The 17,097-nt window shown below is 53.9% G+C and overlaps 1 protein-coding gene across 2 annotated transcripts; it reads right to left on the reverse strand.

The window, feature by feature from the left end:
- Positions 1-7,711: 7,711 nt before the first annotated feature.
- Positions 7,712-14,971, reverse strand: LOC309876970 (serine/threonine-protein kinase PDIK1L-like). 2 transcript variants are annotated; one of them, XM_082757895.1, is made up of 5 exons: positions 14,941-14,971; positions 12,981-13,591; positions 11,839-12,055; positions 9,977-10,227; positions 7,712-8,282 (listed from the first exon to the last, which is right to left on the reverse strand). In XM_082757895.1, exons 2-4 carry the CDS (start codon positions 13,524-13,526, stop codon positions 9,992-9,994), a joined length of 999 nt encoding a protein of 332 aa, XP_082614021.1. In that variant the 5' UTR covers positions 13,527-13,591; positions 14,941-14,971; the 3' UTR covers positions 7,712-8,282; positions 9,977-9,991. The 2 variants fall into 2 exon arrangements, with proteins under 2 accessions (XP_082614021.1, XP_082614022.1); XM_082757896.1 differs by lacking the exon at positions 14,941-14,971 and having other exon boundaries at positions 12,981-13,658.
- Positions 14,972-17,097: the final 2,126 nt, after the last annotated feature.

Genomic DNA, 17,097 nt, shown 5'->3' on the forward strand with positions numbered 1-17,097 from the left:
TTGTATGACTGAGGATTGGAAGCCACTTCCTTCCATGCTAGTGGTAGGATTTGGGACTAAAATCTAACCCAAACCTCTACAGCCACACACAGACAACGCAGAGACTCTGAGGTCTCCAGGCCAACCTCCCCCAGTGCAGGCTCAATTAGCCAAGGTTGCTCAGGGCCCTGTCTGACCAACGCTTGGATGTCTCCACGTGGGAAAGCCACAAAATCCAGGTCCCTGTTTCAGTATTCGGCCACCCATATTATGAAAAAGCGTTATCCTAATACCAAGCACCCCGCTGCCCTCCACTAGGCTCAATCCAGTTTAAACTTCATTTCCCACACCCAATCTTCTGTTTCCCCATCCCGTAGCTCACAGATTTGGGCACAAATCCCCCCACGATTTGCCCGTGGGGAATGCCCAAGGGCTGCTCCCGGCTGTTCCTCTCCTTTCTGGAAGTGGCTTTGGGGAGCTTTTGGGCCCTAACTTTCCCTGGGGGTGGGATTCATTCGGATAGGAATTATTTTAAAGCTTCCTTTTGCAGCGAGGTGTGAGCGAGCTGTGCCATTTGGTGGGTGAGGAAGGCACAGGGTGGGCGGGTGCCCAGTGTCGTGAGCAAGTCCAGGTTTCAGAAAGCAGCACGGTGCTGCTGCCTGCTCGGCTTTACCAAATCTGTAGGAGCCACGAAGCAGAAAGGCGCCAGCACGCTCAGAAAGCAGCAGCCGAGCTCTGACCTCCTCCGCTGCGTCCTCGTAGCGCTTCAATCGAAAAAACGGGGGGTAGAGCCGCGGAGCAGCGGCTCGTGGAGGAGCTGACATTTGGGGGAGTAAAATATAACAAATGACTCTGCCGGGAGCCTTCTGGAAACTTCGCAAATGCCGAGCCTTCGGCCACACGTGATTAACTCGGAGCAGCTCGGCGAGGAAAGCTCGGCGCCGGGCAGTAAATGTGCTTCTGCCACCGTGATCTATTGCTGCGGACGCCGGGGTCAGCGGCGAGCACGGCGCTGACGTCTGCTGACGCACGGGCGGCGCGGCCCTTCGGGGGGGGAGCTGAGACACCTGGCAATAAAGGTTTAATTAGCGAGGGGAGGCTCCCGTGCCTTGCCTTTGAAGGGTTTGGGGGGGTGGAAAAAAAAGCTTGGTGGGACCCAAACCCTGCGCGTGGCCGAGCCTCGCGCCCTCTACGGATGGTTTGGTTTAGAGAGGGGAGGCGGCGGCTGTGGCTTGTGGATGTGGTGAGCTGCTTTTTCTTCCTCCGAGCCTCGGGTAAATGGGGCGTGCGAAGCTCCTGCCACTAAAAGCTGAGATGAAAACGGACGCGAGCGCCGTGCAGCATCCTTGAGGTGCTCCGGTGCCGAATTCTGACTCGTGCTGATGCTCCAAGCCCTGCCGGCCCTGCTCGCAGGCACCCACCAGCAAAACTCCACGCTGCCATGTCTGAAAGCTTTTGGCCCTCTGGTAAGGCCAGGAACTACCAGCTACATTTATTTAAGACCGAGGCTTTTTGAGCTTTGGAGCAGATTTATCAGGAAATAAAACCTTCTTTTTCTTGCTCTTATTTTTAGCTCCCCATTTGCCTGTTCTTTTCGTGCTGCGCTGGCTCAGCTCGCGCCGGGCTGGGCTGCAGAGGCTGGGGTTGGTTTCGCAGTGTGATGAATTTTTCTTCCTCCAAATCCCGCTCCCGGTGCGTGCCCTGCCTGCAGCCACCCTGGGCTTTAGGGTTTGCAGGCTGATGCCCCGAGCTGCTGCTTCATGCATCTGCTGGGGCTCAAAAATACATCGGGACATGTCCACAGCCCGCAGGGAGCCAGCCCTGTTAGCAGGTGCCTTCGGATGTGCGAGGTCTCAGCAGGTTTGAGCGTTGCTCATGGGCTCTGCGGTGCCTGGACACGAGCCCAGGCACGGCCTCTGCCTGCCCTGCACGTCGCAGGCTGGCAGGGGGCGAAGCAAAAACCTCACCTCCTGCTGCCGCTGCGATGGGCTGACGGCGTTCCTGGGCCTGAAGCACTCCAGGAACATCCAGTCATAAAGCCGCGATGGCCACACACGAGGAAAGGAGCAGAGGCAAAGTGAGAACCTGGGGGAGGAAAGGAGCCGCTTGTACTGCTGCCTGAAGCGCTGTGATTGCTCCTTGAGCTGCACTTAATTAATGCTGGGTGGGCAGAGGGGCAGCACATGGGACCTGGTACCCAAATAACAAATTGGGGGGGGTCAAAGAGGCTCCTGGGGGGGCTGTGGGCATGCAGCAGGCGCAGCTCGGCTCTACCCAGAGCTTCTCTTTGCACCAGGGCTTGTGCAGCACAGCCGTGGTCTTGCTCACTGCCCAGCCAGTCGCTGCTTGCCCTGTCACCGAGTCACGGTGCTGCCTTGTAACAGATTTCACACCGGCAGGTGACGTGCGGATGTCTGAGCTCCAGGAGCTGGGGCTGAGGCTGGGTGAGTTGGGCTGGCTTGTTCCCAGCCATGGGTGCTGGTCCTCAGGGCTCAGCCACGAGGCAGCTTTTTGAAGTTATCCACCCATTTATTATTTGCAACACTCTAAGTCGGGGTTATTACACGAGTTTGGTTTTCCTTGGTTCAAACAGCACCCGTCTCAGAGCAGGCACCGCCTCCTTACCGAGCTGTGCTGCAGGAAGTCAGCTAATTGCATTTAGCAATTAATTGCCAAAGGCAGCGCTGCTCTGAATGCCAGGAGCAGCTCCGTGCTTCGCTCACCTGTCTCGGGCAGCACGGCATTTTCGCACGTTGCTTTTTTCCTGGGCTATCTTTTTGGGCTGCTGCTGATCCCCAGCACTGTTAGCAGCAGGGGGAGAGGCTCAGGTGCAGCAGGAGCAGCAATAACCAGCTCGGGGCAGGAGCAGCAGGGCGCGCGCCCCGCTTCCACTGCCGTGCTTTTGCGCTTGCTGATGTGAAAGGCAGCGCTGCCAGCTTCAATATTCCTCTTGCTTCTATTTATACACACCTCTTCCTCGCTGCTTTCAAATCCTCTTCTGCCCCTGCCTCCGTAGCGCTGGAGCAATTAGCAACAGCCTGCTAAGTGGGCTTGGGGCTGCAGAGCAGCTCCTGCTCCCCCCTGGCTGCAGGGAGCCGCTCTTTGCCTGGGATTTCTGCTGCCAAAGGTGGTGGGAACCCTGGTGGGGCTGGGGGCTGCCTCTGGCTGCTGCTTACAAGGCTCCCTTCATCCCCAGGGGACCACAGGGGGTTTGTCCTTGCTCCTTGCCACTGCTGCCACGCACCCCGGAGATGCTTGGCTGCTGCAGGAGAGCTCCTGCAGGTGGCCGGGTCCTCCAGGTGGCCCCAGGTGCTCACCCCAAAAAGAAACCACGTCCTGTGCCCGGGTAAAGCGTGCCTTGAGCCCGTTGCTGAAGCATAACGCTGCATCCAGCACCTGCCCCCGCTGTGAGGGAGCATCGTGGGGGCAGGCAGGGAAGTGCCTGCGCTCCTCGGGCACGTCACCGCCGCACCGAGGGGTCCTGCATCCATCTGGCCTGATGCTGCTCCGGTGCTCAGCACAAGCCTGGGGGACCTGACGGGGCCTGGCTGTGCTTGCACGGCTCTGCAGCTACAAAATAAAAGCTGTTCCAGCACCTGCACAGCCCACAGAAACCCAGGCGTGGCTGCGTGCAGCAGGTTTTCTTGTTGGCTGCCCTGGTGCAGTCCCTGCACTGTCTGCCTGCTCTGCTGGCCAAAGCAGGTCCTGCTCCCAGCCACGAAGTCATCAAATAAAATGAAGTAGCTGGCCACAATTCAACATTTTTGTACAAAAAAGGTGTTTGGGAACTCCTCTGTGAAGGGTCAGCTCCAGGAGAAAGATATCTGGCTGAAGCCCAGGCAATCAGAGCAGGGAGCTGGGGATTTGGGGGATGCCACCCCGAAATTGAGGTGTTCAAGCCCAACGAAGCATCGCTCGCAGGAGCTGTACAGCAATGTTTGGAAGGGATGAATTCAGCAGAACAAATGTTGTTCAGCTGGGGGGGAAATCCAGAATCTCTATTTTCAGACCCTGGTTGGCACCTCCTGCGTCCAGCTGGTAACTCAAGGCCATGCTCAGCTTTCCGAAACCCCAGCACCTCCAGCCATTATCAAAAATGGAATTGAAAAAAAAAAAAAAAAGAGAGAAATAAGGGAAAAAACAACATGCTAACTAACCAGAAATACCTGAAGACACCAGGCAGCCTCTCTGGGGCCTGCAAAGCCTCACACCCCAGAACTGGGCTGGGTGGACCGAGCCCCTCCTGCCAGTTTGGGATTTTTGTTTGCCTTCTTCGCTCCTGTCCATGGTGCAGCAGCAGCAGGGGTGGCCTCCTGCCTGCAGGGCAGTAATTCGGCTCGCTGGGGGCTCGGGGAATCTGCAAAAAAAGGAAAAAATTAAATCAAGAGAAGCAGGAGCCAGAAAGGAGCCAGGGGCATGAGTTTGTTCAGGCTCTGTGGGGTTTCATTCCCCAAGCCCCTTTACAAAGGCCACCAGCCTCTGCACTGACCCCCCCCCAGGAGCTGCTTCAGTGGGTTTGAACTCTTGCAGCACCACAGCTGCCTTTATAATTCTTTCCCCTATTTCAGTCCATTCAAAATTGTGGGGAAAAAGTCAAATGCAGTGATTTTTTTGCTTACATGAAAGACCAAGGCCAAAAGCTGAGGCTCCTCAGGGCCAGGCTGACAGCTGAATTCATCTGGGGCTTGTCTGCAGCAGACATTGGGGAGAAGTAAATGGAAAAGATTTTTTTTTTTCTTTTTTAACCCAAAATCAGTGCGTACAAATTCCTCCGTGGGCGCCTATTTGCCTTAGGGAGCGTCTCCAAACCAGTCTGCAGCCTTTGGTAAGGCTCCATCCGCGGTGCTTTCCCCCAGAATTTGTGCAAATCAAGTCTCACCCCCAGCAAATCTCCCCTCTCCTAACACTGGGATTTCAAACTCCTGCCCCATTGCAGGTGGTAGCACTGGGAATTTGTTTCTTGTTAGTATATTTTAAGCAAAGCCTGCTGCTGTTTGCCTTGCCAAGTTCCCTGGGTCTCTAGGATTAGGGGAGCCCGTAAAAAGGAGGTGGCAAGGCTGTGAAAGCAGGGGCTCGATCCCAGCAGTGCGGGGATCTCTGTTATTTGGGGCTGGGGCTGGGGCCCACAACACAGCTTGGAAGAGACGAAAAAAGCCAGGACTGAAGTGGCTTTCTCCAAAACTTAACAGCCAAATGTTGAGAGAAGTTACAGGAGGGACAACAGTCACGGATTTTGGGGTCTACACCCGCGTCCTGCTGCCACCGTGGAGCACGTGGAAACAATTTCACCTAAATTCTCTGATCCTGCAGCTCCGGGAGAATAAAGGCGAGCCAAGCAAGCCTTACCGGGAGCAAACCTCTGCTTCTGACTTCAAAAAGCCTCAGCAAAAATCAATTAAGGGCGTAATGAAGAATCTGGAGAGAACAGCAGGGACTGTAACGAGCCGTACAAGCTCGTTACCTTCTCAGGGCCGAGCTCCTCACGACGTTCCTGCACGCAGCCGGCCGGGGCACGCGGGAGTCTTCACACGTTGCCTGTGAGAGGAGCTGGCACGGGGAAAAGATCTGCTGTGTGGCGAGACGTGCTGGGCTCTGTGATTAATGAAGGGTTCTGCTGATCAACGAGCTGGATGCGGTGCTTAATTTTGGAGACGGATAGACCGGCGTTACCCGACTTCATCCCGACCGGGGCCGGAGCAAGTAGTTAATTCTGGCCTTGATAAATCCTGCCCCCGGCTATCTCGCAGCTCTGTGAGCGATGTTGTTTCTGTCCCATGGAAACAAAAAGAAAAGTTAAGTAGTCTGGAGCGGCCTTAATCCTAAACAATCAATTTCAGTGCCTGCGGAGAGAACGATGAGGAGCAACTCGCACATTTTTCCCCCGTCGCAGCAGAAGGGCGAAGCTCCACGCTCGCTAGCTGGTGAAATACGAGGCTGAATCCCAGAGCCACGTGGCTCTCACTTCTTCCCTCGTTTCAAGAGATTGGGAGCAGAAGTAATTAACGATGTGGAGCATCCTTAGTCACTGAGTTCTGTGCTCTGACCCAAGGAAGCACCAAAGCCCAGGGAGCAGGGTGCTGAGGCACCCGATTTCAGCCCAGTGATGTGCCCCACAGTGCTGCTCTCGGCCTGAATGCACCACAGGCACTCGCTGTCGCTGTCACTGTCACCATCACTGTCACCATCACTGTCACCATCACGGCCCTTTCTTGCCACCAGAGCAGCAGCTTGAACCAAGAGGCAGCTGCTTTACCCCGGCGCAGGGACTCCTAGGGGTCAGTGCTTCAGGAAAGCAGCCCAGCTGTGCACCGTGCCACATCTCCGCACTCACCTCAGCTCCCGTGGCATGAAGGAGGAGAACCAGGAATCCAACGAAGAGGAATTCATCATCTCCATAATAAACAAGCTCCCAGCCTCTTCTCCCCAGCCCCCAGTTCCAGTTGTGGATCCTCATGCAACTGTTCTGCAGCTTTCCCTTCTTCTCTCCCCAAATATTGCTACAACAAGTGCTCTGCCCAGCTTTTGATCCCGGAGGATCCCGCGGATTCCTTCACTCTTCCATTTTTATCCTGCTCCCCCCCGGTGCAGACATTCCGTGCACCCTTTAGATCGCTTCTGAATCCTGAGCTTGTTTTCAGAGAGCTACAGACGGCAGCTCCGGGATTCTCCCCCCTCCTTCCCGAAGCAGTCAGTTAAATTAGGGGTTGTCAGCGCAGAAATTCATTTACCAATTCAGGCAGTATTAGAATAAGACTTACTGAATTGTACCTAGAATCACATATGGCACTTAAAAAAAAAAAAAGCAGATGCTAAGTATTACTGCGCTCTAATGCATTAGTAAGAAGAAAAAACCCACATTTTATTAATTTAAAAAGCACAGAGATTCGAGGGATGTGCAGAGAGCTAAAAACAGCAGCAGCTGTGAGGATACACCTCTAGATAGCAAAATCAGAAGAGGAGTGAATTCCCATTTGTGTGCCCCACGTTTTTCCAGGTGTTTTGAGGGTGCACAGACCCCTTGGCATTCCAGAAAAATGGAGCTGGTCTGGAGTAAAAACAGCCCTGTAGGGCCGGCAGCACTCGCCTGCTCTGGGCAGACCGGGGAGTTGGAGCTGGTATGGGATTAGGAAGACGAAGAAAATACTTCAGAGGGGCAGCTCTGCGAGGCAGAACAGAAGCAGAGCTCAATTGCTGCTTGTTTGAGCAGCAAAGGCTGAAGTTTACAGCCCTGGATGAAGAGAGCACAAGAAAAAAGGTGCTTTCCCTGAATTTAGCTCATATTGTGCTGCTTAAGAACCAGCTTTCTTTGAGCAGGACAGGGTGGGAAAAATATAGCCAGCCAAGGACTTCTGTGTGGCAAAGGAGCTCCCTAAGTTATCTTTTATTTTTTTTTTGGCAGTTTATTCCTCTCCTACAGAAGGAAGATCTCCCTGAAGGGCACTATTTCACCCCGGCGCATCAGAAGAGCGTCGGAGGAAGCTTTCAGGAGCTCCCAGCTTCTTCCGAAAAGCAGGGATCAGCAGCAGTTTGCAGATCCACAGAAATATTTCTCAAACAGGGTGCAAATGAGACTCCCCCTTTACCTGCCAAGATTCCAGTTCAGGCCTTCTCGTTTCCCTTGTGCGAACAGCTGGCACAAGCAGCTAGCACAGCAGGAAGCACGATTCCTTAAGCTACTTTAAGTGTTAGTGACGCATATGTTCTAATCAAGAGTTGGCATCTTTAACGTTCTTTGTATTTATTTTAAGAAAGCGTTTTAGTTAATCTAAGCAAGAATATTCAAAAGCCACTGGGAGGAAAATACATTTTTTTTTTGTTTCTGTTAAAACTTTGCAGAACAGACACCCAACGCTCTGCCAGCTCGCTCAGCAGCCACCGCGGAGTTGCGTGGCCCAGCAACACGGAGCGAGGAATTAACACAAAAAGCTCCAATTAAACCTCAGAAAGACAACTCCTGCCTTCCACGCCAAGGACACGCAACAGAAAACAGGTTTAGAAACTCCTGCGCGGCCGCGCCAAACAGTTCAAGGCATTCCAGCCAAGCTTTGACCTACCTACGGGCTGCATAAAAGAACACAAGTACAAAAAGCAAGGGAGGTTTGCACAAAAATAAAATATTTGTAGTTCTCTTAAAATTACTGTACAAATAAATAAAGTTATCGTCCATTTAAATAAAAACCGTTTGGGAGAACTGGCAGCCTGCAAGGTTCGTGTCTCCTCCTTTCCTGATCCAGCCACTCCTCGCGAAAGAAATCAGTCGTTCGCCGTCTGCGAGGCCTCCAGACCGTGGTGGGACACAGCACCTACGAAAGAAAAATGCTGAAGCTGCAAAATAACACACTTGGCAAGAGCACTGAGCAGCCCACAGGAGCTTTTCAGGGCAGTCTGGACGCCCTGGCTGTGCTACTCTTTTTCTGCACCTTGTCTGCAAGCCCATTTCCCATTATGGGATCATAATAAAAAAGGAAAATCAGGGGAAAATGAAGATTAGTAGACCTGACGCCGCGCTGTTACCGCCTTTTTAGTTTGTTCTTGCAAATTCCTGTAGGACAAAGCACTTCAGGGCTGGCCTGCCAACTAGTGGCACTGCTGCTATCACAGCGTGCCAGGCCAGACCCAGGACGGAGTCCCCAGAACTGCTGCTTGGGGACAAAACCGATGTTCCTGGCTAAGTAGAGTTGGGTTGTCCACGGAGATTTCAGCAAACGTTTGATGTAGCACCACTCGAGAAAGTATGAGACAAACAGGAGAAGACTGCAATTAGTAAAGAGGAAGACGTACGGCAGCTAACCTGGCCCAGGGGAAAACTGAAGTGGGTAATTTGGAAACGGAGACACCAGAGCAGAGCTTTATCAAGATGGGCACTGGGAACAGGCTTGGTTAATTAAGTGTTTTCACTAATAACATCCGATGAGCAATTAGGAGCGCTCCAAAGCTGAGGTGTGATGATTGCAAGAAATGTTGTGATGACAAGAAAGGATGAAGACAGTCAGGGTCGTTCACCTTGGAACTGACAGGAGAAGAGAGCGGGTAACAGAAAACAGAAGGTCAGGGATCTGCAAACAGAAGCTTTTACTGTAACCCAGGGTGTTATTATTTTAAAAGACTCCAGTCAAGAAGGGCTTTAGGATACAAAGTAATTAGAAGAGGAATGAGCAACACAGGTGTGAAAGAGGAGAGGTGATTCTGGGATACATCAGGAGGAAGACTTCCAGGCTAGGTCATAAATACCAGTGCTTTACAGGGACCTAAGAGACTTTGTTGCATGCATTTTAGCAACAAACTCAACCCCAGGATGCCCCTGAGAGCAGAAAATAGGAGCTGAAAATCCTGGATACTCCCCTCTGTACGTCCATGTCTGTGCTCTTAACTGCTCAAAGACATAAAATCCAAGATGTTCTGTTGGTTTTCATACTGGGCATTCAAACCTCCATCCACGTAGAGACTAGAGAGGTCATGAGAAGCTCACAAGGATTGGGAATTTTGTTAGTTTTTAAGAAAAATGGGCATGGAAGTGAGTCAGTGTTGTTGCAAGGCTGGATCAAGGACTTTGTGTTAACAAGCCCGGGGCAGGAAAACATAAAAACCACCTAAACATACCCAGGGTGCACGCCTACAGCAATTTTGCCCACCTTGGGTTTTATTTCGTTAGCAAAAACATTACGAAAGGGACAAACACAGCACAGGGAAGTGCTGGAGGGATGGCAGAAGCCTGCCCTCATTTACGGAAGCAGTTGAGATTTCGGATAAAGGACAGGCAGATCGAGGAGCAGCACGGCCAACTCCCTGAACACACACTGCTAAAGACGCAGAGGTTTCTTTGTCAGAGGTAATTCAACCAGATTTCCCGAATATTTAATTTAACAAGGGGGTTCTGGCGCTAAATATTCAGAACTGCCCCCGGTCACTCAATTTAGAGGGCTTTGGCCAGCAGGTCAGCAAATAAAAGCCCCGTGAACCCACACGGGGCCAGGAGGAGCCTGGCACAGACACCAACCTGAGCGCCCTTGGCCTAGGAGAGCGAGCGCTGGCGCTTCTTGCCGTAGGAGATTTGCCTGATGCGGGCTTCCAGCTGGAAGGCATCCAGCCTCTCCTTGGGGTTAAAAGCCAGCATGTCACGCAGGAGCTCGCAGAGATCGGCCGGCATGGCCCTCTTGTTCTTCAGGGGGATTTGCAGCTTCATGTTGGGGTTCTCCAGCAGCGCCTCGCCCAGAGGAATAAGCTCCTTGCCTTGGCAGATGTAAGTTCCTGCACACGGGGTAGAAGGAGTCAGCTTAAACAAGGGGAAAATCGACACAAAAGGCCGTCACGCACAGCAGGGAGAGGCGATCTGGAGGGCAAAACACCTGAAAGATCACCAGGAGGAGCACTGCTTAGGAGGCCAAGTCAAATACTGAAGGGAACCTCCCCCATCTGATCATGGTTTGCTTCAACAGCAGGCCTGGAAGCTCTTGAGGGAGGAAGGAAGGGACTGAGCTCGGCTCGGGTGACTTGAAAGAGTTAAACACAAGCCCTGTTTGCTCAGCAAGTCAAACAATTTCCAATTAAAATGACAGCACACGCCGCTCGCCAACTTCTCCTCGGCGAGATTAAGGCAGGGAAATGTAAATTTACTCCCGGTCATCTAAATAATTTCACCGCTTGTTGAAAAATGATTAACCGGCTTCCCAAACAGACAGTGAAAACAGCTTCAGCTGCTCTGCCCCTGCACCCGGCGAAGAATAAATGTTTCAAAGGCAGTGACCTGTCTGCATGGGGAAAAGGTTGGCCACGCAAACTCCTTATCTCGAGGTGGCGGGCGGCTATTTTAATGGAATCTGGTCGTGCTTTGCTCTCAGCTGCAACCGTTTGCTTGCTTTTGTAGGCAGGAACTAAAACATTTATCAGCGTTTGGCATTTTGAAGAGAAATAAATAATACAATTAGAACCGAGCCTACCTTAAAGAAAAAAAAAATTAAAGGGGTAGTGCAAAAGCTTATCAAAGTCCCTGTGTAGAAATCCCTTTTAAGTTAAAGGTTTAAACGTTTAGGGGACGGACAGGTGCTCTGTGATCTCAGAGCCGGGGTAGATGCCTGCAATTATTCTGCTAATCTGCATGACCGGCATTCTCTGCTCTCGAGATGGATTTTCCCACTGCAATATGCTGATCTGAAATCGTTGAGCACGATTTAAAGTGTGTGTGGGGGGGGTTTGGAGGAAGGGAGAGGACAGAGCAGGCCATCGGGAGAGTCAGCCCTCTGAGTTTGCATCTCTACACGAAGAAATTTGGCCAGGGAGCAGCAAAGCTGATCTAAACATTCTTGCCAAATTTATAGCTTGGCTCCTTGGAGCATCCTTCCAGTGCTCCCATCCCCTGGATGTGCCAAGTCAAGGATAGAAGCAAAATTCCTAAAAGCAGTTCCAGGCAGGGCAGGTTTGGGTTTTGGGAGCACTAAAAGCACTCCAGAGCACATGGAAATCTACAGATAAAGGAATCCTCCACCAAGACAGACGCCTCACCAAGAGCTTTCTGTCTTCAAACTCCCCGGTGGCCACCAGGGCCAATCTCAGTCTGAGCAGAGTTCCTTGGGGGAAGGAAAGCCTGGCAGCAAAGAAGCCAAAAGCGATCTTTCTCAAGACCTTTAAACCCCACAAAGTATTTTGGGGATAAAAAACCCAAAAGCCACACACATTCACTGGCAGAAGAACCATCTTCTGAACGTAATAATTTGTAGATGTAAGAAGTGCTCCTCCTGCCTTAGCGCTATGTTTTCAGGTCCTGGAAACCCTACGGGAACAGCAGCCAAATTAGGAGAAATTTGTGCTGGAGAGAAGGGATTTTGAACCACACTTTTGGGGCAAAAAGCACCCAATCCTCACCGAGCAGCTCCTTCTCGGTGTCCCCGTCCCGGAAGGTGATCCTCTCGGCCATCGCCCAGAAGATGATCCCGAGGGCAAAGATGTCAGCCTTGGCCGTGTAGTGCCCTTCCCAAACCTCTGGAGCCATGTAGAAGTTGGACCCGCAGGCGGAGGAGAAGCGGTGCTGGTTGACGTTCCCCTTCCCCTGGCACACCTTGCTGAGGCCGAAATCTGCCACCTGCGGAGAGGAAGATGAGAAGGAAAAATTCAGCTCTGGGCAGACACCAAATTCCCGAAGATATTTACGAGCAGCAGCCTGACAAATTCCAATCTAGGGAGAGGGAACCCAGTATCTGCCTGCTGGTTGCATGCAGTTCATTCTGCCCAAAAATGATGGGGCACAAAGGTACCTGGAGGGACAGCTGAGCTAGGAGAGGCTCTCACTGCCCCGCGGGGAGCACACCGAAGCTCTGGCCTCGCTGTTATTGCCCCGTGATGAAGAGGGCATCGATTTAAATGCCCCCCCGGTGGCTCTCCAGGTCCAAGTACAAATATCATTGATCCAAGAGGCCAAGATATGAATTATCTGCGAGGCACTGAGCTGTAAAATTGCGTCCAGCCACGGAAACTCTTGGGACTGCAAGTTGAGGCTCCCAGCTTTGCAGCTGCTTCTCAGGGCAACGTAGCAGTTTCATTCTGGTGCTCCCAGAAGCGCAGCTGGCTCACCTTTACCTCGATCGGGCACCACCTCGCACGAAGCCCAAGCATTCCCCAGCTCCCCTTAAGCTGAGAATTGTGTGCTTGAGGCGGTGATAGTGGAAGTGTCAGCTGTTGTAACAGGACTGTGTGTTCTTAAGGTTTAAGGGAAGAAAAAGCATTGATTTGGCTGTGGCTGATGTCTCTGATTGTCTAGCACACAGAAGCTCGACGCCCCTGAGCTGCAGCTCTCTGCAGGATGAAGAGGGGATGAAGGACTTGAGAGATACAAACCATCGTGACCAGCGCTTCCTTCCAAAGCTCTTAAAACCCAGCCCACATCAGATGTTCCGGACACCCTTATCACGAGCTACAAGCAGAGCTTATCACAAAACTCACCAGCAGACCGCTCTCAAAGAGAACTTGTGGCCGCCAAGCTCGCCAGGGCAGAGTTTTCACCCCCTTACCTTCACTATGGGGCTGCCACGCTTGTGGGAGATCAAAATATTGTCGGCCTTCAGGTCCCTGTGCACGATCTGGTTCCTGTGGAGGAAGGCCACGGCGCTGCTGAGCTGCCGCATGAAGCTGTGGTTGAGCTGGGCGTCGGGGCCGCGCGACAGGAGGTACTCGTTCATGTTGCCCCCGTCGCAGAACTCCATGACGAACCAGAGGAAGCAGGCAGCTTTGGGATCCATGCACCTCCGGCCCTTCAGGCAGGTCTCGATCAGCAGCAGGTGGCTGTCGGATTTCCTGAAGCGGTGGCCGAGGGGTTGGAAGGCCCGGCCGTTCTGCAGGACGCACTCCTCCAGCTGGATGACGTTTTCGTGTTGCCTCTGGATGCTCTGCAAGGCCCAGAATTCCTGCAAAGCCAGCTCCACGTTCTCGGGCACGTTGCAGTGCATCCTTTTCACGGCCACTTTGCTTCTGGTCTTGTTGAGGACGGCCTCGTAGACCACCCCGTAGCTCCCCCGGCCCACTTCTCGGACGATGCTGTACTTGGCTTCCGTCGCCATCCCCCCGCTTCGGCCTGGGAAATCAGGGGAAAACACGCGGAGTCATGACAAGCCGCAGCAAAACCCTGAAAAAAAAAAAAAAAAAAGATTAAAAAACCTCAAAACCTTGTGGCTCGCCAACTGCAGAGTGCAAATCCTTCCAGGTACATCATTATGGGATGCAGCTGCACGAGGAGGGCTAGAGCAGGGCCCTGAGAGGCAGCCCATATCCATGGTAACTGGGAGGCGTTGTGGGGTACGGCCCTGCCCGCACAGCGGGGTGCAGCTCCGGCATCGATTTCCCAAAGCAGTTTGTGAAAAAGAAGCAGGGCCGGGAGGGCACGTTCGCAGAGCGGGGCAGGAAAGGGAGGAGGAGACCTGCTGGGGAGCAAGGCGAGCTCGCTTGAGCAGAATTGACTTTTAAAGGAGGGAAGTGAGGCAGAAAGGCTGCTTTGGCAGGAGTCCTCGCTGCCTGATTTCCCCCCATGTGATGAAACATCTCCTGTGCTTTGCCAGCCGGTTCCCTACCGGCCCTGCTCTGCTCCCAGATCCCAAAACCCTTCCTGTTTCCACCCTTTTAGCTCCCCTCGCGCCCCACAGCTCCCTCCCCGTGCACCTGCACAGCTCAAACCCACCCCAGCTCCCTCCGTACCCACGCTCCTTCCCCAAAACTTCTGTTTTCTCACCCAATTCCCCACAGCCCCTGCCCAACGCCCAGCCCAAACCCTGACCTTATCCCCAGACCCCCCTCACAGACCAATAGCAGCCCCAACTCCATGGGCACCAGCCCCGCTCCTTCCCCACCCCAGGCCCCTCACAGCCCCTAATTCTTCCCCTCAGGCCCTCCCTCACCTCAGGGCTCCCCCAGGCCCTTCCCCCTTCAGCCCTTTCCCTCCTCAGGGCCCCTCAAACCCTCCCCCATCAGCCCCCTTCCCCTCCCCAGCCCCTAGTTCTCCCCCGAGGCTCCCTTCACAGCCCCTAATTCTCCCCTCAGGGCCCTTCCCCTCCTCAGCGCCCCTCATGCCCTCCCCCACCTCAGGACTCCCCCAGGCCCTTCCCCCTTCAGCCCTTTGCCCCCCTGAGACCCCCTCAAGCACTCCCCCATTAGCCCCCTTCCCCTCCCCAGCCCCTAATTCTCCCCCCAGGCCCTTCACAGCCCCTAATTCTCCCCTCAGGGCCCCTCAAACCCTCCCCCCCCAGCCCCTTTCCCCTGCCCAGCCCCTGCTTCTCCCCCCAGGCCCCCTCACAGCCCCTAATTCTCCCCTCAGGGCCCTCCCCCACCTCAGGGCTCCCCCAGACCCTTCCCCCTTCAGTTCTTTGCCCACCTCAGACCCCCCTCAGTCCCCCTCAGCCCCTTTTTCCCCCTCAAGTCCCCTCAGGGCCCTTCTCCCCCCTCAGATCCCCTCAGGCCCCCCCCGCCCCTCCCCCCCCTCACCTCACGGCTCCGCTCGCGCCCGGCCCCGCCGCCGCCGTCGCAATTCCCGCCGCCGTCCCTTAGCCCCGCCCCCCGGCCGCCCTCCGGCCAATCAGCAAGGAGAAGGCGCCCTCCCGCCAATCAGGAGCCGGCGCGGCCGCCCGCCGCGACCAATCGGTGAGCGGCTCGCTCTCCCCGGATCAAAAAAGGCCGGGCGGGGAGATGCGCGCATGCGTGGTGGAGAGGGAGGCGGGGAAGGACTACAAATCCCGTCATGCTCTGCGGTAAGGAACGGGTGCCTGCTAGGGACAAAATTCTGCAAAACGCGTGGGGAGAGAGAGGAGGGGGCTATGGGGTTGAGTTTTGGGGGTGCCCAAAGGGACCCGGCCCCCCAGCACCCCAAAAATCAGAAAGTTGAAAAATAAAACATCAAAAAGAGGGGAAAAGGGCAGCGTGCCCAGTGCTGAGCATCCTTTGGGGGGGGACGCTGCTTTCGGGGACCCCCTGATGGAGCTAATTTTGGGGAACCCAGTGGTGGAGTCACATTTTGGGGACCCCATTGATGGAGTTGCTTTTTGGGGGATCCCACTGATGGAGTTACATTTCGGGGACCCCCTGATGGAGTCACATTTTGGGGACCCCACTGCTGAAGCCAATTTTTGGGGATCCCACTGATGGAGTCACATTTAGGGGACCCCACTCATGGAGTCACATTTAGCGGACCCCACTCATGGAGTCACTTTTTGGGATACCCCACTGATGGCACCATATTTTGGGAACTCCACTGATGGAGTCACATTTTGGGGACCCCACCAACAGAGCCAATTTTGGGGGACCCCTAATGGAGTCACATTTAGGGGACCCCACTGATGGAGTTGCTTTTTGGGGGATCCCACTGATGGAGTCACATTTTGGGAACCCCACTGATGGAGCCACTTTTTGGGGAACCCACTGATGGAGTCACATTTGGGGGACTCCACTGATGGAGTCATTTTTGGGGGGGACCCCACTGATGGCACCACATTTTGGGGACCCCACCATCAGAGCCAATTTCTGGGGACCCCACTGATGGAGTCATTTTTGGGGGGACCCCACTGATGGCACCACATTTAGGGCACCCCACACATGGAGTCACTTTTTGGGGCCCCCCAGCACCCCACCAGCCAACCTTCCCCTCCGCCATTCAGGATGAGGGTTGGTTGTGCTGACCCCATCCCTTATCCCATCTACAGCACCTTTTTGTGGTAAAAAACTCACTTTTTGGGTGCCTTTACACATTTCTCACCCTCCCCGGTGTCACAGCAAGCGGAGGGAAACCCCCGAACCCATGAGGGGGCCGTGGGGCTGTGGGGTTTGGCCTCAAACCCCACAACACGGTGTGGTCACAGGAACGAGCTCCTCCCCCCTGCAAATCCCACAAAACCTCCTTCAAAATAAGTAAATAAATGAAAATTTAGTAAAACGGGAGTGGGATCGCCGAGCGCCGGGCCTAAATAGGGCAGCTCGGACCCTATTAAGAGGCGCTGCACATCCCGGTGACTCAGAGCCTTGACGTGCGAAGGCGGCGGTGATGTGGCAGTTTTTGCTCTTGGAAAGCACAATGATGTGACAGGATTTGGGATTTTTTTTTGGTATTTTAGGGCCAGGCCCCTCAGGAAGGTGCTGGGAGGTGCCAGGGGGAGCGCTGGGTGTGGGGTGGGACCAGAGGTTTTGTGGATCCCAAGTGGAGAAATCCCTTTTGGCTGGTTTTCTTTCTTGACTGGAAAACCCATTTCATTAAAGTTTAGGGTTTTCCTATCCAGACTGAGCCCCGGTGGAGGGATTTGGGGTTGTGGCAGTTGTCTGGAGCTGCCTTCTGCTCTCACGTGGTGTTGTCTGCACCTCAAAATCCCGATCCTAGCCCCAAAATCCCGATCCTAGCCCCAAAATCCCGGTCCTGACCCCAAATCCCAAGGCTGTCCCCAAATCCTGATCCTGCCCTCAACTCCTGATCCTGCCCTGAAACCCCAGTCTTGACCTCAAAACCCAATTCTGCCCCCAAATCCCAATTCTGCCCCAAAATCCTGATCCTGCTCCAAAATCCTAATCCTGCTCTGAAATCCTAATTCTGACCACAAATTCCAATCCTGTCCCAAAATCCTGATCCTGTCCCCAAATCCCGATCCTGCCCCAAAATCA

Source organism: Aythya marila, assembly GCF_965140915.1.
Source record: "Aythya marila genome assembly, chromosome: 3".
NCBI lineage: Eukaryota > Metazoa > Chordata > Aves > Anseriformes > Anatidae > Aythya > Aythya marila.